General features: G+C 37.8%; 1 protein-coding gene across 1 annotated transcript; it reads left to right on the top strand.

Moving 5' to 3' along the window:
* Positions 1–8,692: 8,692 nt before the first annotated feature.
* On the top strand, positions 8,693–10,989 carry LOC132031488 (uncharacterized). Its single transcript, XM_059421474.1, has one exon. It carries the CDS (start codon positions 8,910–8,912, stop codon positions 10,707–10,709), a length of 1,800 nt encoding a protein of 599 aa, XP_059277457.1. The 5' UTR covers positions 8,693–8,909; the 3' UTR covers positions 10,710–10,989.
* Positions 10,990–25,086: the final 14,097 nt, after the last annotated feature.

Raw genomic sequence — 25,086 nt, 5'->3', positions numbered from 1 at the left:
TAGTGTGTAGGGTAATTTTTCATACCACTAAGTCCCCAACTTGGAAATGTCAAAGATTCGTTCTTCGATTGTAATATCCTATGGGAGCAGCAAAAGATCAAACCCCACCCCACTCGGCTCAAGCATTTAGGAGCGGAAAGCCACGACGGTTGGAAAGGAAATTTAGGCTTGTTGAGAAAAAGAAGAGTCCTTTCGAAGGCTTTGTATCACACATCTTCGCTAGAAGACAAGAAGCAAAGATAAAGGATGATGCAGCTATGGTATATATCTACAAGATACATCTACAGGGCTATCACCTTCTTTGGCCAGATCTTCCAATCTTTTCACAATTACGGTTCGCTTTCGCGCTCGCTTCCTAAGGGCGGCGGCTTGAAAGCTTACCTTATTATTAGAGAAAGGTTTGGAACCCTAACCAACGTTTTGGATTTTGGAGTTTTCGCCCCAACCTAGGTTAGGGGGTCGTTAGACCGTAGCTTGCTGCTGAAAACCATTCGTTATTTTTGAGCTGCCAAACGTACCAATGCATTCTCGCAAATTTCGTCCGTCAAGTCAAGTTTTACGGCCATAGCCTCTTTATTTGACTCGTTTTTCACATACTAGAATCTTAAGATCGGTTCTCCGACTTCCACAGGAATTAAGGCTTCCGCACCATAAACTAGAGAAAACAGTGTTTCTCCAGTACTTGGCTTCGATGTCGTTCTGTATACCCGTAGTACCTCCGGCAAAACTTTCTTCCGCTTATGCTTCGACTCTTCCAGTCATTTCCTCAGATTTTGAATTATGGTTTTATTTGTTGACTCTGTATATCCGTTTGCACTTGGGTGATACGGAGTCGATAGAATCTTCTTGATTTTCAATCCTTCGAGGAAGTCATTGACCTCATTACCAATGAACTTCGACTGTTGTCGCAATTTATCTCGGAAGGAGTACTGAACCGACAAATGATGTGGTCCCAAATGAAGTTAATGACTTCCTTCTCCCTGACTTTCTCGAAGTCCTGTGCTTTAACCCATTTCAAAAAATAGTCAATCATGAACAAAATGAACTGAACCTTACCGGGAGCCCAGGCCAAAGGCCCGACAATGTCCATTCCCCATTTCATAAAACGCCACAGAGATAGAACCTGATACAGTAATTCCCCCGCTGATGGATCATCGGTGCATGCCGCAGGCACCCGTCGCATTTTCGGACAAAATACTTCGCGTCCTCCTCTATCTGGCTCCAGTACTATCCTTCTTTGATTATCTTTTGGACCAAAGCTTCGGCTCCCGAATGGTTGCCGCAAGTCCCTTCGTGGACTTCTCGCATCACATAATTTATTTCTCTGGGCCCCAAGCATTTAGCCAAAGGCCCATAAAAAGATCAGCGATACAACTGGCCATCGACCAAGCATAATATCACTGCTTTAGTTTGAAGAGACCTTGACTCCTTAGAGTCTGCTGGGAGTTTCCCATCTTCGAAATAGTCTATGTACTTATTGCGCCAGTCCCATGTCAAGCTCATTGCATTTATCTCGGCGTGCCCATTTTCCACTGTCGAATTCACCAACTGAATGACCGTCCCAGAATGAAATTCCTCCGTTCCGACTGACGAACCTAAGTTGGCCAATGCATCTGCCTCATTGTTCTGTTGTCTCGGTACATGCTGCATAGTCCATTCCTTGAATCGGTGTAAAATTACTTGGGTTTTTTCCAAGTATCTCTGCATTCGTTCATCTTTTACTTCGAAAACACCGTTGACTTAATTCACAACAAAAAAAGAGTCGCATTTTACTTCGATGACTTCACCCCTAAGCTTCGAGCCAATTTCAGTCCTGCAATCATAGACTCATACTCGGCTTCATTGTTAGTCGTAATGTTCTGATTGATTGTTGAATAATATCGCCCGCGGGGGCCTTAAGAACAATACCTAGTCTGGACCTTTCACGTTCGATGCTCTGTCCGTGTGCAGGGTCCAGATCCCCGAGGTTTTTCCCGAGGTTAGAAAAAATTCTTTTTCTACCTCGGGAACCATTGCGGGTGTAAAGTCTGCTATGAAGTCAGCTAAATTTTGGGATTTAATAGCCTTCTGGGGTTTATATTCGATATTTTAACCACTTATTTCTACGACCCATTTTGCCAATCTACCTGACAGCTCCAGTTTATGCATGATATTTTTTAATGGGTACGTGGTTACCACACATATGACATTGGAAAGAAGGTTTCAGTTTCCTTGAAGCACTTATCAAAGCTAAAGCCAGTTTTTCTAGGTGAGGATAACGTGTCTCTGCATCCCCTAATGTTCTACTCACATAATAGATAGGAATTGCGTACTTCTTCTTCTCGGACCAAAACGCCGATTCCGCGACTTCGGACACGAGATATAAGAACAGCGTTTATCTTGTCTTCGGCGTGTGCACCAAAGGTGGACTTGACAAATATTGCTTTAAGTCTTCCAAAGCTTTTTGACATTCCGGTGTCCATACAAAGTCATTCCTCTTCTTTAGTAGTGAAAAAAATCGGTGACTTCTATCCGAAGACCGGGAGATGAATCTGCTCAGAGCCACGATCCTTCCGGTTAACCTTTGCATCGCTTTCACGTTATTAACCACTTTGATGTCTTCAATGGCCTTAATTTTTTCTGGGTTGATTTCAATTCCTCGGTTTGACACCATGAAATCCAAGAACTTACCCGACCTAACTCCAAAGGCACACTTCTCTGGGTTCAACTTCATGTTGTATTTGCGAAGTATGTCGAAGGCTTCCTGCAAATGCTTCAAATGGTACTTTGTTTCCAGGGACTTAACTAGCATATCATCAATATAAACCTCCATTTTTTTACCTATCTGTTCTTCGAACATTTGGTTAACTAGGTGTTGGTAAGTTGCACCGGTGTTTTTTAATTCAAATGGCATTACATTATAGTAATAAGTCCCATATCTGGTTATAAAAGAAGTTTTCTCTTCATCCTCCGGGTCCATTCAAATTTGGTTGTACCCGGAATAGGCATCAAGAAAGCTCAACACCTCATGTCCAGCTGTCGCATCGATCATTCAATCAATATGAGGCATAGGGAATGAATCCTTCTAGCATGCTTTGCTCAAATCCTTATAATCAACGCACATTCTAAATTTATTACCTTTTTTTGGCACGACCACGACATTAGATAACCAGTCCAAGTATTTGACCTCCCGGATGGAACCTATTTTTAAGAGCTTTGTTACCTTTTCTTTAATGAAGGCATGCTTGATTTCGGCCATCGGTCTCCTTTTTTGTTTCACCGGGAAATGTTTTTGATCGAGGCTCAACTTGTGCGTCGTTACCTCCGGTGGGACACCTGTCATGTCTAAATGGGACCATGCAAAACAATCGGCGTTAGCTTGAAGAAATTTAATTAATTTACGCCTGAGCTCCGGGGTTAACCCCGTGCCTAGGTATACAATTTCTGTCCGGCTGATGTATGAACAAGATAATTTGTTCTAATTCTTGTACGGTTGACTTGGTTGTGTCTGAGTCATCAGGCAGCACGAACGACCTGGGTACATCGAAATCGTCTTATTCGAAGTTCAGGCTTATCTCTTCCTTTTCTTCCCTCGAGCTGACCGGGCCTCCATCATGTAATTCTTTATTTGGCTTCTTTGCCTTTGGCAGGTTCAGCAGCCTTCTTCGACTGCGAACATCTCCCTTGCCGCGGGTTGCTCGACACAGACCATTTTATCCCTTCTGAGGTTGGAAACCTCAAGATTTGATGTAATGTCGAGGGTATCACCCTCATGCTATGAATCCATGGTCTGTCGAGCAACGCGTTTTATTTCATCTCACCTTTGATGACATAGAACACTATTTGTTGAATAGTCCCGGCGATGTTTACCGGTAAAGAGATTTCTCCCGTAGTAGTTTCGCTTGCCATGTTGAATCCGCTGAGAACCCGAGCTGCCGGCATAATTTGGTCCAACAGCCGAAGTTGTTCTACCACTTTCCACTGGATAATATTAGCCGAATTACCTGGATTTATCAAAATACGTTTAACTTGAAATTTAAAAATAAGGATAGAAATTACCAAAGCATCGTTGTGGGGCTGAATGATTCCCTCTGTATCCTCATCGTTGAAGGAAATAGATCCTATAATCCCTGGTTCTTGTCTCATGAACAACCGAGACCTTCGTCCTCTTCATCATCGGACCTCGTGGCATTTTTATTCCACCGATTATCTTATTAATCACGTGCTGAGGCTCCATGGGTTCAACCTGCTTGTGACTTTCCCTGCCCTTGTAATTTTCTTTGGCTCGGTCACTTAAGAACTCACGAAGGTGACCGTTTTTCAATAATCGAGCCACCTCTTCTCTTAGTAGACTATAATCTTCTGTCATATGACCAGGATTACCGTGATACTCACACATCACACTTGGATCTCTTTGAGTAGGGTCAGATCTTAGTGGCCACGGCCATGTTGCATTCTTAATATGGCCAATGGCCGAGACGAGATCTATGAAGTCAATATTGAAGTAGTACTCGGATAACCTCGGGCGGTCCCTATTGTTAGTCGACTGTTTTGGTATCACCCAGCTGCTTCTGACCTCATTTGCTCGGACGCGATCAATTCGCTTGTCACTCCTGCTCGAATGATGAATGGGACCGTTTTTCCCTCTATCCGACCTAAAGCTGGACTTCTCCTGTTGAACATAAGGTCGGTATCTATCCTTTGACGGCCTTGTCTCTGTTTCGAAAGTCCTTCTTGACCTTTCAGACTTCTTGTTTCCGCCTATCAGACCCGGGGGAAGCTCAAGTTGATCATCCTCTACTCGAATTTTGGATTCATACCTGTTATGGACATCGACCCAAGTCACTGCCTCGTACTCCAATAGATTTTCCTTCAACTTAAATGGGGCAGTTGAGCTTCGGGGATTGAGACCCTTGGTAAATGCTTGGGCAGCCCATTCTTCCGGGACCGGGGGCATTTCCATTTGTTCCTTTTATAACCTATTCACGAATTCTAGGAGTAATTCATTGTCTCTTTGGGCGATTCTGAGGATGTCCGCTTTCCTTGCCTGCACCTTTTTAGCTCCGGCATGGGCTTTAATGAACGCACCCGTAAGCATCTCAAAAGGAGTGATGGAATACTCGGGTAGATGGTAGTACCAAGCTAGTGCCCCTTAAGACAGCGTTTCACAGAACTTTTTTCGTAGCACTGACTTGATTTCATCCTCTTCAACATCGTTGCCCTTTATGACACAATATATACTAGTGAATAACAAAGAAAGTAGCTTAAGAAATCAAGATATTCGTCTCAGTGAACTTTGTCCAGTTTTGGAAAGAACCACTTCTGCCCCTAGCCAAACCAACAGAAAGCTTCAATATATAATTTTCAGATCACAACTATGAGTGTATATAAAAACTAGCCCTAAAATGAATGAGGTTCACCCTTATTTATAACAAACAGTAGATGGGCCTTTGTACAACCTAAGAAGGCCCTTTAAGAAAACCCTGAAATCCACAAAAACTCCATACGGATGTCAGCGCAAATTATGGCGCGATTGGTGGCACGTGACCCTTCAAACCTGTGTCGAGTGTCTTTTCCTCGGGCTTGGAGTCTCTCCGCCTATTAATATTCCTTCGATTTTCGATGTCCTATTGAGCAGATCACCGATCTCATGGACTCTGACTCCTTCAACTGTGCCCCGAGGTTTGGCGATCTTGTTTTTACTCCGAATGCTCGTCCAGAAACGGCAACAATTTGCTTCGATTTCTACCGTATACATATATATTTACAAAAAAGGATCAAAATGGCCCTTAATGCATAAGTGTTGGATTAATTTGGTCCTTGATATATACCCCTAATCAAAATAGTCCTTATATATATGAAAAAGCTGGTCATTTTTGTCCTAAACCCTAAAACTAACTGCTATCCTAAAGAAACCTGTTAAAATTAACAGAGAAAGAACAGTTCTGCTGAGACAAATGGGTCTTTTGCAAGTCTCAAGGTTGGACAAGATCATATGTGCATCATTCAACTTTCTCACATTCTTGTCTCTTGCACACAAGAAATGGGAGGAGAGAATTGATGGTTGTTGATTCAAAAGAAAATGTGTATTTTAGAGTAGAAATCACTTTTGAAAATTGCAACAGAGGGAAGAAGGTGTTTACCCGTAAAATGGTACAGTTGAATTTGTATACGTGGTTTATGGACACGTAGATTGTAGTGACCAATTTAACAAGATAAGAAATGAACTGTAGCAATAAGAACCATGAAAGATGATTTAATTAAATGAAAGAACAAGGTAAGCCTGAATCTCGATGCTACTTTAAGTTGAGACCACCGGAGAAGAGAGCTTGACAAAGCTAGAAGCATAATGTAAGCAGGACTTTCAGAAAGAGTTTTAGCGCTAAAGCTATACTCAGTGTACTTTACTAGAATTCGAATGCCTTACAACAGGAATATGGCTCCCTATTTATAGTTAAATTGTGAGAAGCATGATCCACAAATCATGCCTCCTTAATGAGGAATGAATGGCCATCATATTGACTAAATAACGGCTGGAGAGGATCCCAGGATCTTCCGTAACGGCTGACCTCTGAGCTTCATCCATATAACCAGCCAGTAACCCGTATTTAAACTCGCTTCCCCGGGATCGTATCACCCGAGACTGTGAGCGAAGCAAGCCTTGTGACCGATGACACTAACTTAGCCGGTACCGCTTGGTTGTTGACTCATGCTTGACCTTTCACTAATGCCACATGTCTGTATCTGATTCGTCCAACCGGTAACTCCGAACTTTTCCCATTATAGATAGTCCCCCAATTGCCAGTGATTCAGCGAGATGTGATCGGGAAATGGAAAAGACTTTTCATTTCTTGGCGGTAAAACATTTCAACGGTCTCTGACACTTGACAGGCGCACATCTCCTTGTATCAAATGTTTTGGACACGTGTCGCTTAGTGATTGAAAGAGACAAACTGCCAGTTATGAGGTAATGATGATTTCGGCCCTCGAGCACCTTTTATAAATGTTTCCCTTCTCCATTTCACTGTTGCCATCTTCAAATTCTCTTAAGCTTTTACGCAAACTCTCTCTCTCTCTGCAACTTTTCCGATCATTAGGAATTCTCCAATATCAGACTTTCTTCTTTCTTCTATTTTTATCTATTGGACATTTCATTTTCGAAAAAAAAGTACTTTAATTATTATTCATTGTTTATAAACAGGAGTTTTTCTTAACTCTGTTTTTACTCCATAGAGATATTGAATAGAGAGGAATTTTTTGTTTCCATCATAATTTTGGAAATGAACGTTTAAGTTCCATTCAAAAGTAAGTAAATAGATTCGAAACATATAAAATGTGGCTAATTTTTCCGTGGCCTAAGCCCAGGAGGTTGCCTCTCATCATATTTCAACAGGAACATTAGGCATACTAGAGGGCCTATTCCATTTTAATGTACATTCATCACAACGGCTATACAAAGGATTGCATATGAAAATTATTGAAATTCAGTAGTATCTCCCTTTGACTTTTTTGCAGCTTTTGTTGTTGCCGAAACTACGCAATTTGGGCCCACTCATTATCAATGGACCAGGAGTTTGTTTCTTGGTTTTGAACTTATATTCAAATATTATAAGTTCTTCTGTGTTTTAAGTAAGATATTTTTTTCCAATTTTTATTTCCTCATTAAAGTGTGGTTATATTTTATTACTTTTCAAATGATGGCTAAAAACTGATAGTAGACTCAAAAAGTAATCTCCCACCCAATTTGGCTGACTTACTCGACTGTCCCTTTTTAGGCCACCTTAAATCTTTCCCTATTTTAAAAAAATGTGCAAATATAGCCCTTAAAAATTATCTTTTCAGGTAACAGTAGACTCGGTCTAATGTGGCTCATATGTTTCTCAATTTTACGGACAAAGTATTAGAATGTCGTCTAACATTTAAAATCTTATTAAATTTTAGACCATGATCTAGCATGTTCTCACACAATTTTCAATTTGCTCAAAAGGGAGAAAATTTCTGTCTATTTTTTGCAGAAGTAATTGCACGGTTTGTCTTCAAATGGGCTAGTCTTTAATTTTTGCCTTCAAAATCGAACTTATACCTAGTAGGACATAAGTTCTTTATGAGCGCGGGCATAACCTGTCAAATATTATGATGCAAACATATAAAGTTATGCCCTCGTGAGAAAGTGATTTGTATTAATGGACAAAAATTAAATACCAGCACGGATCACCCTGGGTTACTGAAGAGTTGTCCGACTTCTCGGTGACCGAATAAGAGATGTTTTTACCGCTTTCTCTTCTCTCCAGCACTCTCGGACAGTCAACTTCAATTCATTCAATCCTTTACTTCATTCTAATTCTAAGGAGTACTTTATGGCAAGAAGAAGTTTATGAGCCCGTTTGGATTGGCTTATAAGTTGGCTTATAAGCTGTTTTCAGCTTTTTTGAGTGTTTGGCTGGCCAGCTTAAAGTCATTTTGTGCTTAAAATAAGCTCAAAAAAATAATTGAACCCATTTAACTTAGTTTATCTAAAGCGAACATAATTTGTTAAAAAATAAGTTAATTCTACAACTTATTTTTTTCGAACATAAAAAATCTTCTTCCTAATTATAAAGTTCGTCCAAATGCTGTATGTCTTTTTACGATCCATTTTTACACTAAAAGTACAGCATCCAGCCCATGAAGTATATGGGCCAGTCCAAAAGGCGCTGTGTCACAAACTGACAAAAGCATAGTCCATGATCTATGATAGCCGTTACAGAAAAGAACAAATCCTCTTTTCTGAATTTTGAAAATCCACCATTTTCACAGCCGTGTACACAGAGTACACAAACCCCACTCACTCTTTCACCCTAGCTACTGTTTCCAGTTACCTTATACCAATCTCAAACATTTCACAATTAGCAACCATTTTCATTGCAAATATCTACACATTTGAGATCTAAATGGAGAAAAAAAAGCAAAGGGATAAGAAATGGAGTTGTGAAAAGAGAAGCCCTTTACAAGATCTAAATGCTATTCCAAGATGTAACAGCAAGATTAGCAATGTTTCAAATTCTTCTTCTTTTTCCTCATCCTCTTCTTCTTCTTCTTCCAGAAATTATCTCCAAAAAAAGCCCAAAATATCTTCAAGAATCTCAAATCCAATGCCTAAATCTACACATTTGAGATCTAAATCCACTAATGAGAATGATTTACCAAACCCCACTTCACAAAAACCCAAAAAGAACCTTCCTTTACCATCTGAGAAAAAAATCACCTCCCAAAAATCAAATCTTTTGGCCCAAAAATCAAATCTTTTGTCCCATATGAGGCATCCTGTGAAGAAATCAGCATTCGGGTCGGGTCGGAATGGATCAGGTGATTTACATAGTAGTAATTTGACTAGTTTAGAGAATTGTACCAACAGCAACAACAACATATCCAGTGTAATCGCAGAGGTGGGGTCTATGGAGAGTAGGATGTACAATTTTGAGAATTGTACCCCTGTTGGTAAATTAGCATGTGCAACTTTAGATGATACTTGTAATAATGGAGAGAGGTCAAATACAACTAGTGATAGTAATAATACTACAAAAACACCTCCCATTGAGGCTTCAGTGTCACCTGAAATACAATGTGGTGGGCTTGTTTCAGCTGCAACAACACCTTGTTATGCTGCTGGTCATGTTCTTTCTCGTGTTACTGATAAAAGAAAATGTAGGCCTAGAGGTGTTCTTACTATAGGAATTGATTCATTAGAGTATACTACAAAGTGTAGGTCTAGTAGTAGAGCTTCTTTGATTCCTTTGCCTGCATTGGCTTCTATGCATTGGATTAATGACATTTATGAGGGTGAACCCGTAAACGAATTTAGGACGTTGATGACCCGATCTCCCACGTCTGAGTTGCCATATTCAACCTCAACGTGTTCCGGGAGTACTTCTAATTCTGTACATAACAGAGAAAAGTACAGTGATAGTGTAAATCGGGATGTTAGTGTTCCTGAACTTAAAGATCCATCATGTGATGAGATGAGGAGGAATTTGTTCCTGTCTAGCCCCCTGGGTATATCTTGTTGTCATGATGTGAAAGTCGTCGCGGATGAGTGGAAATGTTCGTGTAGTCTTGTTAGAGAAAATTCTCCGTGCTCTACGGCTTCTTTGAGCAGTGGGAATGTTATTCAAACCCCTAAATCAGATATGAGCTCCGGCAAGTGTGGCGGCTTTTCATGGTTACATTCGGGTGATCGTGGAGATAACCTTGGGGATGAACTTGATTCAGTGGCAGATTTTCTTGAAAAAACTAGCTTATCACCTACGACTGAACCATCAGCTTCGGATCCGCCTAATCAGCATTTTAAGTTTACTAGTGATTCGTGGGTGTCTGATTCTACATTAGATAATGTATCACAATCTCAAATGAGGATATCATGGAGGGATGGAATAGTGACTTCGATTTTTGAGATTGATGATTTAGATTGCTGCAGATGCTTATCAGATGATGAGAATGGGGGTTACTGTTACACTAATGCAAAGACAAATGTTGGTTTTGAAGAAAATGATCTTTTACCGGAGACTGGTTCTCAGTCTCCTGACTTTCTAGAGCACAAACACGAGCTTTCTCAGAATGGAAAGTTAAAGTCTGCTCTCGTAGAAGCTAATACGTGTGCAGAGTCCATACGTACTGAAGGTGGTGGCGGCTTAGTTTCTTCTGCAGATTCAGACTGGACCCCTAGTTATAAAAACCAGTTGTATCAAGTTTGATTCTTCATCTGCATTTATTTGTATCAATAAAAAAATTCTTAGAAGCAATGTTGCTCTCATGTTTGAATACAGTTTGTTGTTGCTCTAAATTATACCCTATTACAACTCATTTTCTTCATCTGAAGTGTTTGGGAAGTTCAGGTTTGGGTGCCGATTTGGTTTTTGGTTCTATCGTTCCTTCACATTCTCTTAGTACAAACTCAATGTGTGCTCTAAGGAAGCATATCTTTGAGACCAGATTCGGACAGATATTTAAATCGCGACAGAATTACATTTCTTATATCTTTGTATTTGGAAATTCTGATGAGCATTGGTATGTCTTGTAGGTAAACCAAATGTTGGGCACAATGTGTCATGATGGTATGTTGTATCTAATATGCAACTAAACGTACGAACTTTATTTTTTGTATTACCATCAAATTACATAGGAACATTCATGAGCTGGTAAAAGATTTCCTTTTCAAGTGTCACCAGATGCTGCCTTTGGGGTGCAATTTTGATGCTAGAATGCCATCATTTTGTGGAACTTTAAATGGTTTGCATGTAAAGAGCTTCATTTTGAGTGATAGTAGAACCCGTGGAGCAATTGTATAATACCTTCATCTGGTGGAGCCTGTAACTGGATTGTTATGGAAAAAGCTTCATCAACCTGGTTATAGTAGAATTGAACTTGTGATATAAATACCTTTTAAGAGCATAGTGGTGGAACACTAAGGAATACTACTACATAGCTTGATTGATCTTTTATACTTCTTGAGTTGCCACTCGAGGAGCAGTGGCATCTTGCTGCTGAACTTTACGGGAGGAGCCAGTTTTGCGAAATGGTCTAGATTTACCCTATATTAATACTTGGGATCATATTTCCTCTTGCCGTTGTATTAGAACCCAACTATTAACGGAGGGTAAATTTAGACCATTTCGCATTGTTGAGAGGTAAATTTGGACCTTCTCTCTTTTTCGTACTATTATGTTACTCTGTGACTCTGTGTGCTGAAGTGAATTGCAGCACCCCTCTTTGTCACTGCACAAGATGGTTCATTCTGAGCTCGACTTATTTACAAATTGTCACCATTGAAGGTTGAAAGGGTTGAGCTCTGGGTTTGGATTATAGCACTTGTCAAAGGAGCGTTTTACCCCCCCTTTAGTGGACCTACTAGATGCAAATTCAAATTAGTCAGGCTAGTGAGCTTTAGAAGTTGGATGGTTACAAACAAAAAAACTAAAAAGGAAGAACAAAGTTGAAAGGGTGGACATTTCAAATCCATGTAAAGGGCAAGGAATAGAGTGGATGCAAGACACTTTTTGCTTCCAGATTAATAGAAAAGATCACCTACAAGTTAAGGCAGAGGATACCTTTTTTTTTTTTTTTTTTTTTTTTTTTAAAAAGGGAAAAATAGTTAAGGCAGATGAGTTCTACGTTTTAGTTTTTAAGCAATTACCCGCAAAATTTGATTTTTGAAGAAGTTGTGGGGCAGTGGCCATTGTATGCATGTGTGTATTGATGTTACAATTTAAAAGTGGCTGAGTGCTTTTTGTTCCTTTAAAGCCAAGGAAATTACAGTTTTAACTTGAATGATGTAAGTTACCCAAAAAAAAAAAAAAAACACTTGAATGATGTAAAGACAAAGTGAGCTGCTGAAATGGCTTTTTATTGTCCAAGCTCAAATTTGAAAAATGTGTTGCGCTGATCAAATGTCCTAAATAATGAATTATCAAAGCTTTGATTTGATCCGAAGTTCTTATTATGACACATTTATTCGAAGTTTCTTGCTGGCTTGGCAAGGGATCATTTGAAGAAAAGATTTCATATTAGGGTTGTGTTTGGCAGGGAGGAGAGTTTTCCAATTTTCTCATGTTAACCGGTCAAAAATATTTCAAACATATTTCCTATCAAAGTAAATTCCTTAAAAAAAGAGGAAATTGACTTCTATGGTGAAGTAGAGAAAATAAGTTTCACATGAGACATTCAACACTAATTTTCTCCCTTGCATCCTCCAATACACTCCACCCCAACCCCATAGCCCATATCCCCACCACCACCACATCACTTATTTTTCAAGAAAATATTTTTCAAAAAACTTTTTTTTTTTCTGTACCAAACACACCCTAGATTTTGAGATACTATTAGCAAAGAAATTACTAATAAATACTAACAATCAGATTAAAAGCAAGTATCTGCATTGTTTGTAATTTGATTTTGACGTGAACTAACTTCTCCAGATGTATATGAGGCAAACCATGTTTTGCCACAAAATAATGTACACTTAAATAACGACCCTTGCGTACTTTTCTTTCCTTTCCGCTGACAAGATCCTCTTAGGTGTATGTTTTCTCAAAAAATTGCTCTCAAGTACTTGTTGGTTGGTTGCGGATTTTTATTACCAAGCTGGTTAGTTGACTTATTCTCTTCGTTACCACCACTCGTTTCAGAGCCATTAGGTAAACAACAAATCTAGGTGCTAAAATTATGCTCCCTTTGGTTCCTTTTAAATGTCCTTTAATGGTTTGTTGCACCTATTAAGAAAATTATTTATTAGCGTTAATTAGGCGAGGCACACATTAGACGAGAATGGTGAAGTTTTGGTAAAAGACGCACACATTAGACGGAGATGACATATGTACTTCCATAAGCTCTTGAATGAAGAAGGGGACAACGATATTGTGTTGGGGGAGTTAGAGCATTCCGAGAGTCGTAGAGATTTTGGGTAATGTAGGTGCATAAAGGCTGCAGAGGTTAAGGTGGCTATCCGTAAGATGAGGAGGACAAGAGCAACTGGGCCAGACAAGATCCCGGTAGACTTTTGGAAGAGCGCAGGGGAGGCAGGTATGGAGTGGTAGACTAGGTTGTTTAATGTCATATTTAGGACGACTAAGATGCCAGAGGATTGGAGGTGGAGTACAATGGTCCCGTTGTACAAGAACAAGGGCGATATTCGGAGTTGAAATAACTATAGGGTATCAAATTTCTAAGCTCGACTATGAAAGTTTGGGAGCGAGTGGTTGAGATGACGATGAGAAGGAATATGTCCATATCCGAGAACCAGTTTGGATTCATGTTGGGGAACTCGACTACAGAAGCAATTCATCTTGTCAGGAGATTGGTGGAGTAGTATAAGGACAAAAAGAGAGACTTGCACATAGTGTTCATTGACCTGGAGAAGACATATGATAAAGTCCCTCGAGAGGTCCTATGTAGATGCTTGGAGTCTAGAGGTGTGCCTGTGGCCTACATTAAAGCAATTAAGGGCATGTACGAGGGTGTCAAGACTCGGGTTAGGATAGTGGGAGGTGATTCAAAACACTTCCTGGTCATGATGGGGTTGCACCAGGGATCAGCCCTTAACCCATTTCTACTTGCCTTAGTGATGGACGAATTGACACGACATATTTAGGAGGAGGTGCCATGGTGTATGTTCTTTGCAGACGATATAGTTTTGCGCGTAGTGGAGTTAACGATAGGCTGGAAGTTTGGAGAATGACCTTAGAATTGAAAGGTTTCAGGTTAAGCAGGACTAAGATGGAGTACATGGAGTGCAAGTTCAGTGATGTGACACAAGAGAAAGATGTGGAAGTGAAGATCGAGGCATAAGCTATACCCAAAAGAGGAAGTTTCAAGTATTTTGGGTCCATAATACAAGGGGATGGGGAGATTAACGATGATGTTTGCACACCGTGTTGGAGCAGAGTGGATGAACTGGAGGCTCGCCTCCAGGGTGCTTTGCGATAAGAAGGTATCGCCTAGGCTGAAAGGTAAGTTCTACAAAGTGGTGGTTAGACCAACATTATTGTATGGGGCAGAATGCTAGCCAGTCAAGAATGTTCACGTTCAAAAGATAAAGGTAGCGGAGATGCGGATGCTCAGATGGATGTGTGGTCATACTAGGAGAGATATGATTAGGAATGAAGATATGCAAACAAGGTCAGAGTGCCCTTCGTGGTGGACAAGATGAGGGAAGCGAGACTGAGATGGTCGTGTCACAACCCGACTAGGGGCCATGACGGGTACCCAGGGCTAACCATCGAGCACCGCTTATACTATTACCCATCGTACTCATCCTGCGTTCATTCATTAATCTCATACTCAAAATCATAGGAAAACCATTTTCATTGGAAACATAATTACCTTTATATACATAAGCCCTTCGGCTATCAAAATAATATATATACAATGAGAAAATCGTGAGACCATACTACCTATACATACGTATATACGAGCCTCTACTAGAGTACTAGACATATGGACAGGATAGGACCCCGTCGTGCCCAAAATATATATACACAAAATCATAAGCAATGGCACCTCGAACAATGGAGTGCTCTCGGAAGTCCGCCGATAGCTCTATGAATCGGATCACCTCCTGTCTACCCGTGGGCATGAACACAGCGTCCAAAGAAAAGGACATCGCATACGAGCATTTTACTGAGTATGTAAGGCATAAACAATAACCATAGATCAATAAAATAGGGAGATATCAAATGAAGAGCAATCGAATCGATATCGATCTCAATAAGAATAATGCGTCGACTTACTTCATAAACATTATCGTCATATCATGTATACATATATATATATATATATATATATATATATATATATATATATATATATATATATATATATAATAGTCGCCCGACCATATAGGTACGGTGTGATCATCATTAGCCCGCGTCCGTGCCTCCGCGTCCGGGGTAACCATCTCATGCCGCCCACTAGTGGTGTACGCCCATGCCATCTAGACATGGTGTATACGCCGCCCGCCTTAGCGGTGTACGCCGGCCATATAGGCGCGGTGTAATATCATCATCATGTACTCATAATAATGCATGCATAGAAACTCAAAGACAACTATACTTTATCGGGGTGTCATAAAGTCGTGAACCCCCTATTCCATTATGGAGCATTCTACCTCACCTTGAAGGAATTAGCATATAAGGTGAGTATATACAATAAACAACATCAATGGATCATGGTTAAAATCATTAACTTTAGAATCTTTAGGCTTAACTTATCATCATCACTATCATGCTCATAGCATCTTCCGTTTCTCTATCTCATGTGAAGCTCTTTATAATCATAGACACATAATTTCCGGATGTAAGAAAGTCATGGGAAAATAGGGAATTCATGCCATAGGAGTCACGCCTTAGAAGGAAGGGACTAGCCTTACATACCTTTTCGTTTAGCTATTCAATCACTTGATCGTTCTCCTTCAATGCTCACGTTTCTACCTTCAAGAGAGTTCGTATTAACATTAGCTAATCGATCACAAGAACATGCTTAACTAAAGCTAGAGAAAATTGGGCAGCATTTCCTTTGTTTATACAACTTTCCTCATATCGTTTATCAACTCCCAAACATCTATAATTACCTTCACAATATCATAAGCAACAATCTTCACACACCTACATTATCCATATTTCACAATTTCACTTCAATTCATCCAAAATCATGGTCATAGTACACTAGTACGTTTTCTCACATATAATGCTTGTCCCATGTTCTTAATGTCATTTATAACATAATCATAATCACAACATATCAAGAATTATGACTCATTCCAAGCTACTACTCAAAATCTCATTATTCTCATCTTTGTGACCCATTTCCTATCTCCTTTCATAATCTAAGTGTTTCAACCTCTCATTATCTTAAACAACATGGAATGATCATAAAACTTATCTTAGATAGTGTAGGAATGAGCTTTGAGTGGAAATACTACACTTGAGCCAAAATCCTAGTTCACTTCCAATGGAATTTCTTGACTTGGATGAACCCTAATAAGTTTCTTACACTTGATTCACTTGGTTTGATGAAGTTGATCTTTGATTAGTGTTGATGAAATATGTAGAACACTCTAGAAGCCTTGAGAGAGATGGAGAAGAGGGGGAAATGAAAATAATGAAGCGGGAACATCACTTTATACTTGGACTTAATTCAGCCCGTCGGGACTTCCACGGGCACTCATACGGTCCGTACAACATTATACGGTCCGTATAAGTGACTGTACATCACCATCAGAGAAACAACATTTCTGCTGGGTGTTATACGGACCCTTGTACGGACCGTATAAGTCGGTCGTATGACCCCATTTTCCTTGAAATAATTTCCGTCGTTCGTTTGATCTCCAATCCTTATGGAGCCTTCTTGACACTTGTTTAACACTTCATTACCAATCTAAGGATCATTATAATTCTTCCTTAAGACATCATTAAGTCACCATTAACTTGTTACTCGTAAATCTCTTCCGATACATAACGTATACCTCTCCTTTCTTGGCCAACTTTCTTCTCTTACCTTGAATGTCTTTGAAATCTCAATTAGGATCATCAGATGCTATTTCTTACTTATTGAAACATCGTATACTTCGTGCCCTCCGTTAGTCTATTCACTGTGCATCAACAAATTTTTTTCCGAGGTGTAACAGGTCGAGCATGTGAAGAGGAGGTGTGAGGATGCGCCACTAGGAGGTGTGAGAGATTGACGGTCGCAGGAGTAAGTAGAGGTAGAGGTAGGCCCAAGAAGAACTAGGGGGAGCTGATTAGATAGGATATGACACAACATTAGCTGACTGAGGACATGACTTTAGATAGGAGAACTTTAAGGTCGAGGATTAGGATAAAAGGTTAGTAGGTAGTTGAGTTTTGTTGCGCTATGTGTGACAGGCTAGCCTTTCCATCTCCTCTTCTCCTTTACTTAGTAGTATTATTTTGGTATCGCGTAGATCAGTAGCCTTATGTGTGTATCCTTATGTGTTGCTCCATTTGTTTGGCATCTTGATGTTTTGCTATCTTATTTCTCTTCCAATTCTGCATTGACTACACTTCCTTTGAACCGAGGGTCTATCAGAAACAACCTCTCTACCCCATAAAGGTAGAGATAAGGTCTGCGTACATACTACCCTCCCCAGACCCCACCTGTGGGATTACAGTTGGTATTTTGTTGTAATCATAAGGGCTACTTATTTGATTAAATTGCCGTTTCACTTTTCTTCAAACATTTTTATTTAAAATAAATAAATACTCCGTATAGATTATTTACTGGAATAAGATTTGGGAAAAAAGAATTAATGCTTTCTTTGGTTCTTAAAGAGACTAGACCAAACTTTTTTGACTAAAACGGAATTTAAAAAGGACCTCAGAGAGTAAAAACTCTGCTACACACATATACATAGGTGTCTCGGGGAAGTGTGGTGACAAAGCCCCAAGTAAGTTTTTTTTAGGAATCTGGACCCCAAGTTTAATAATTAGGTGACATTACTTCTTTTAGGATTAGTGCTAATTAAGTGGAGACAAGTTATCTGAATGTCAAAACAAACCTCTCATTTTAAAAAATACATTTTCGTCCAACGATTTAAAAAAATAAAAAAAATAAAATTATAGCTATTCCAAGCTTTCAAACCAGCCCCCAAGTTTTAAAAAATACACTTTTGATCCAAAGTAGGAATTAACAAAATAAATCAAAATAAAAATCTAAAAATATATCTTTTACCTTATAAAAAAAGAAATATAAATTATATTCCCCTCTCTCAATTCATTCCCACGTTTTTTTTGTCCTACATCTAAAATATACTCCATTGACAGCCATTGTTGGAGCTGTGAGCTTCAAGCTTGAAAAAATGAGTTTTCAAAAAAGAGATTCATTTCAAGTGGGTGTTGTTGGATTTTGTTGGATCTTTTGATGAGTTTAAATCTCAAATTTTAAAGAGTTTCGAGAAGATTTAAGGTGGTTTTGGATTAAATTTCAGATTTGAGCTTGAGGATAACCATTGTTGAAGCTTGAGCTTAAAACTTGAAAAATTGGTTTTATGAAGGAGTAATTTATTTCAAGTGGGTGTTATTGGATTTTGTTGGGGATCTTTTGAGGAGTCCCAATCTCAAATTTAAGGGAATTTGGCGAAGATTAAAGGCGGTTTTGCATAAAATTTTAGATTTGAGCTTGAGGTAAAAGATGAACATTTCAGATTTGAGCTTGAGGTTGGAGATGAACATTTCAAATTTTTAACTTTTACTTTAGACGAGACAAAGTCTATGCATAGACCATTGAACTATTATTAGCAGAAGACATTCATTACAAGCAAAATAAAAGGGTAACAGTAGGGGTGTACATGGATCGGGTTGGTTCGATTTTTTCAAACACCAAACCAAAATTGTGTCGGGTTTTTAAATTTATAAACCAAACCAAACCAAAAAAGTTGGGTTGTTCAACCTTTGATTTTTTCGGATTCTTTCGGTAAAGTCTTTATACAAAACATATAATTTGTGTTTCAAATATTTCTTTAGTCGTAGTAAAATACAACTATCTAACAAAGTGTGTTAAGAAAATAACATAAATGTGAGATGAGTGATGACATTATACTAAAATATTCAATAAAAAAGATAATAAAATCGCATAGGATCAGGTGAGTCATGTTTCCCTGGGGTGCTCGCATGAGTTCAATATTTTTCTTTTTGAAAGGTTAAAGCCAATTTTGCAGTAATTAACATAATTGTTCCAATATACTCTATGGTATATTTATATTTTGAAAGGTTAAGGCATGATGTAGCCTACATGTCCTACGTGGTTTAGCTTTTTCTTTCTCGACATGGCAGTAGAAAACTATTTTTGTAAAGAAAGACCCAAAACAGATTGAAAGAGTGGATGGATTTTCGTGTGATTATGAATGATTATTCAAACGACAAAAAGTGGATCTTTTATTAGCATTTTGGTTTTGATTTGAGTTACTAACATCTATAGACTATAAAACTTATTTGGCCATTCAAGATTCTAAGTTCAGTTTTAAATAATAAGTACTATGAAACAGTTTAAAAAATATTTATAAATTACATTTCAAATAGCTTTTTATGTATAAAATATTTTAAAAAAATTATATACATGTAATGTCGGGTTGGTTTGACTTTTTTTTTTTAAACCAAACCAAATCAATTATGATCGAATTTTTTTTTCAATACCAAACCAAGTTAAACCAAACCACTAGTCGGATTTTTTTCTCGGTTTGATTCGAATTATTGGTTTGGTGCGGTTTGTCAGTTTTCTTTGTACACCCCTAGGTAATAGTAATGCATAGACCAACAACAGAAATACATTCACTGCTGATTATGCCTTCATGAATGTCTTGTATCGCTTAGTCTGCCTCACGTCTTTACCACAAAAAGGCCATTACCCATCAAATCCTAGCAATAACTTTTGGCCTTCTCAAGAATCGGAGATTGGTAGTAGTTGAAACTAGTTAATGAGGTACTTTGGGACAGGAGAATGGAGTCCTCAAAAGAGCTATGTTACCACACTTGCATACTCTGCTAATAAGCCAGCTACATGTTATTAGAATCCACAACCTAAAATTAGAATCCACAACCTAATACTTTATTTTGCAACCAAAACAGATTTAAAAAAAAAAAGGAACTAATTTTCGATTATAAAACTTAAATTTGCAACTAAACAATATGTTATCACCATGAAATTAGTGAACAACACTATAATAATCTAAAATAATGATAATTAATGAGTAATGTTAATAATGTGTTGAAGAAAAAGTTATGAGGATCATAGCTATATGTAACAACTTGGAATTGGTGACATAACTATATGTGAACATGACATATTTTTCTTAGCCATGTTGCAAATGGTTACTATACTACATATGATCTATATTGAAATTGATGACATAATTACATGCAATCAATGTGAAATGTTCTTTGTCTTTATTGCAATAGGTGAAATAATTATGCGACCAACTTGTAATGTTTAGATTAATAGCGAACAACTTGTATTATTTCATTGATATTAGTATTTATATCAATAATGACGTTATCATTTTGTTAATATTCATTTAAATGCCAACAAAAATAAGTTTCAAAAATTAATTCATCAATTTTTAAGATAATTTCATCTAAACCGTATGTTGCTTACAAAAATCGTAGTCGCATCTTGATGGCTAAAATGTGACCCTTTTCAGTTCTCATTTTATATATATAGCCCATGAAGAAGCATATCAGAACTATAGGATGCTAATAAACCTATTTTGGACCTGAATAAAGATTCCGCTAGATCATTTCTAGCAGTGTCGTCCTCTTCCTTTTGGACGAACAACTGCTGTAATTGATCCGAAAGCATGTCAAATCCTAACCAAACTGCTTCAAATTTCAGATATGAGCTCCCCTCCACGTTTCGATTCCTGTGAGATATCACCCACGTGAAATAGAGCTCGATTGCAGTAATCCAAAATTTGAACAAGCATCTTCTTCAACTTTGAGAGTTGCTATAAAATCGATCCAAAATCATGTCAAATCTCAACGAAATTGCTTCAAATTCAGTTATGAATTCTCCTCGCAGTTCCGAGTTTTTTGAGGCATTGGTAGCTGCTAAATTCCATATAATAACTGTTGTGTGTGTGTGTGTACACACACACACACACACACACACACACATATATAGGATTTGACATGGTTTCAGATCAAATTACAGCAGTTGTTCGGCCAAAAGGAAGAAGTCGCAATTGCCAGAAATAGTCTAGCAGAATCTTTATTCAGATCTAAAATACGTTTATTAGCATCCTATAGTTTCTACTAAGCTTCTGCATTGCCTTTAATCACGTCAAATCTCAACGAAATTGCTTCAAATTTTATATATGAATTCTCATTGATGTTCCGATTTTTTTGAGGCATTGGCAGCTGCTACATTCGATATAACAATTGCTGTATATATTTATTTTATATATAATATTTGACATGATTTCGTATCAAATTACAGTAGTTGTTCATAAAAAAGGAAGAAGACGATCCGCCGTAAAACGATCACACCAACCCGTAATCTTTGTTCAGGTCCAAAATAGGTTTATTAGTGTTGCTCCCAAACGTACACGCAAGTATACGTGGTCGTACAAGTAATATAGACTGTTAAGTCCAGATATCGATCCCACAGAGACTTAGATTCTCTTGTTAAGCTAATTCAAATTCGGATGAAACTATTCAAGAAAGTGAAAATCAAGATGTTTATTGTACTAAACTAAACTGAAAAGTAAACAATTTGTGATGGGTGTTTTTGTGTGGATCGGAATATCTTGACAAAGATTGTAAGAATTATCGGATGAGAGAAAGATCTAGTGGTCATGGCTTTCGACAATCCGGCTTGATCTTTGGGACAATTCCACCTATTTTATTTCCCGGGTTACTAGTTAACGGGTTAATTATACTTTATGATATTCTCTCGAACTACTCACAAGCCATTCGCAGATGTTACTATAACGCCTATATCTCTATGGTCATCGAGGTAACAAGAACGCATTTATTTCTCCGTATTCAACTAAGTAGGCCTAAAGGGTATATCTCTATCCTCAGTAGCGAAACGATTAAATCGAACAAACTCTATTTATTCTTATTACGTTCGTGAATTCCCTTTCTCAAGTCCAATTCGCGCACTACAGATAGTGTCTAACTATTGGCCAGATAATCAAACAATTAAGATCAAGAATAAATAAGCAACCCAAAATATGCAAAATCAATAGATAATAATTGTCATCAAACCAACTTTCAAGTCTTTCGCCACAACCCTAGAATTAAGAAGTTTAGCTACTCATGATTCGATCATAGACAAAAGAATTCATGAATAATCTAGGGTTGAAAAAGATGAAAAATAAAATAAACCTAGAGAGAGAAAATAGAACGGTGGCTTACAAGTCTTTGAATAATACCAAAGACACCGTTTTATTAATAAAACGTCTATATATAGTCTAGGGTAAAAACAAAAAATAAGTAAACCTAATCCTAGTCGAACTGGGAAAGCTTGCGCGAGAATTTTTTTCCTTTCGCGACGCGGATGGATAGCGCAATGTACTGAGGCCTCCGCTTTCCTTCGCGATGCGGAAGGAAAGCGATGGTAATCCTCGGAGTCGTTTGGTCCGCTTTCTTCAAGCGATGCGGAAGAAAAGCGGACCCTTCAGTCGAATTATTTTCCTTTTAGTTCATCCTTTGTGGTCTTTGACTCGTCACCTCGTCTAATCGTTATATGCTCCAAAATCAATCACTTTGCCACGCTTTTCCATCGTTTGTTATCATCGTACCTATATACATGAAATATAACGACATAAGTTCAAATACGATGATTGCATCATAGATTAAGCGATATAAGTCATAAGAATAGGATGTAAAATGACACAAAACATGATATTTGTGCCAAATATCAATTAGCATCCTATATAGCAAATGTAGAAGCTTAGTAGAAACTATGGGATGCTAATAAACCTATTTTAGACTTGAATAAGAATTCTGCTAGACTATTTCTGGCAGTGTCGTCTTCTTCCTTTTGAACGAACAACTACTGTAATTTGATCCGAAGCCATGTCGAATCTTAACCAAACTGCTTTAAATTTCAGATATGAGCTCTCCTCTACGTTCTAGTTCTTTTGAGATATCACCCATGTGAAATAGAGCTCGATTGCGGTAATCCAAAATTTGAATAATCATCTTCTTCAACCTTGAGAGTTGTTATAAAAATCGATCCAAAATCATGTCAAATCTCAACAAAATTGCTTCAAATTTCAGGTTGAATTCTCCTCGATGTTCCAATTTTTTTGAGGTATCACTCACTCAAAACGAAGCTCGTTTGCGGTAACTCACATTTTTGAACTAGAGCTTCGAAGCTTGTTAATGGCCGTCAATGGATTCCAGCTCCTTCTTCACATTTTTCAGCAACCAAAATGTATATATACTTCAAGTTTAGCTTTCAACGACAATTACAAACATAGAAGATGAAGGAATGAGAGAATTTCGGAGTAAAAGAATGTTTTCGGAGAAGAAGAACGTGAAAGAAGAAAGAGAGAAAAAGAGAATGAGAAAGGTTTTTTTTTTATTTTTTTTTGAAAAATTTAAAACTTAACCCCGAAGTTTATAAAAATATAAAGAGACCCATGTGTTTACTAATTCCATCATCAGTAATTTCTGGAGTTAAAAAAAATAAAAAGAAAATGAAGGTCCTGTCACTTAGAAAAAAACTGTTAGGGGCCGCCACCTTATTCTTCCATTTGTCTCAATGTTCTATTACTTGGGAAATTGCACCATCAGTCGTACGGTCATTGCTAAATTTGGAGTTTGGTTTGGATATCTAATTAAACACATTTGCTCTCGCTCAATTTAAATGTCCTGGCCCATTTGACTGATATAGTATACATCTTTTGATACACGGGTTAGTGAGGTTGTTTTTGTAAATTCAACTCCAATATTCTGTGGAAAGAAATCAGTTATTAAAGTGGTACCCAAATAAGATGAGATTGGCTAACAACACCAGCCATTATAAGTTCTACTAAAGGTCAATAGGTCAAACACTATCTGTTTTAATCACTCATATAATTTACTTATTATGAATTGAATTAACGTGCATGCTGTACTAAATGTCTAAAACCAAAATATCTGTGCTAGAAATGGGGAATTTACAGCTTGAGAAAGTAAGAATGACTGGAAAGGAACCAAATTTGAATAGTAATAGAACACTTCTTAATTAGGGTAAACAATAAGAGCTGCTAATCAAATTAACACATGTTTTTTGTTGATGAGGAAAAGAATGGAACGATAACTTCTTTCTTATAGAATAAGAGTTCACAGTTACGTAATAGTTGACAAAGAGGACTATGGGACAAATTGATAGGGCAACAGACACCAATGCAGAACGAGTCCGGAGCCTAAAGGGCATAAAAATACACGGTATAAACCAAAAGGGGGCTGCGTTTCAGTTATATACCAAAACGGGTATAATGTGGACTCCTCCACGTTATACCCCAATTTTTTTTTTTTGCATTGTCAGAGAATCACAACAAAAATAAATAAAAAAAATATATTTAATGGTATAACGTGGACTGATCCACGTTATACAAATAATTTTGTATAACGTGGATCAGTCCACGTTATACCATTAAATATTTTTCTCCCAACGTTTTACAAAAATAGTTTGTAAGACGTTGCCTCTATTTAAATCATATTCTGCTGTATTTTTAATTAAAATTTTTTTATTGATTTTTTTAATTTTTAAAGCATATATTTAATTTCAGTGATTAACTCAAACAAATATTTTAACACATGCAACAATTAAATATGTGTTATATATGCGAACATAAATAAAAAATAAAATATAAGTTAAATAAACGTCACACATTAACTGAGTAGTAAATGTTAAATTACATACTAACTATTAAACGGCACAAGACATGTTATATATTCTTGGAAGATTACATAAGGAAACAACGATCGTACAACTTAAGAAAAAACATAAAAACCAACAAGCAACAACAACTACTGATTTCTGTCGGGGCAGCGATTTTTGTTATGACCTGTTTGCTTGCACGTACTACACTTTCTAGCCATACGAGCAGGAGCTATATCCATTTCATTT

Source organism: Lycium ferocissimum, chromosome 9 (assembly GCF_029784015.1).
Source record: "Lycium ferocissimum isolate CSIRO_LF1 chromosome 9, AGI_CSIRO_Lferr_CH_V1, whole genome shotgun sequence".
In the NCBI taxonomy this organism is placed as follows: domain Eukaryota; kingdom Viridiplantae; phylum Streptophyta; class Magnoliopsida; order Solanales; family Solanaceae; genus Lycium; species Lycium ferocissimum.
The sequence above is the reverse complement of the archived record's forward strand: the minus strand, read 5'-3'. Positions and strand labels throughout refer to the sequence as shown.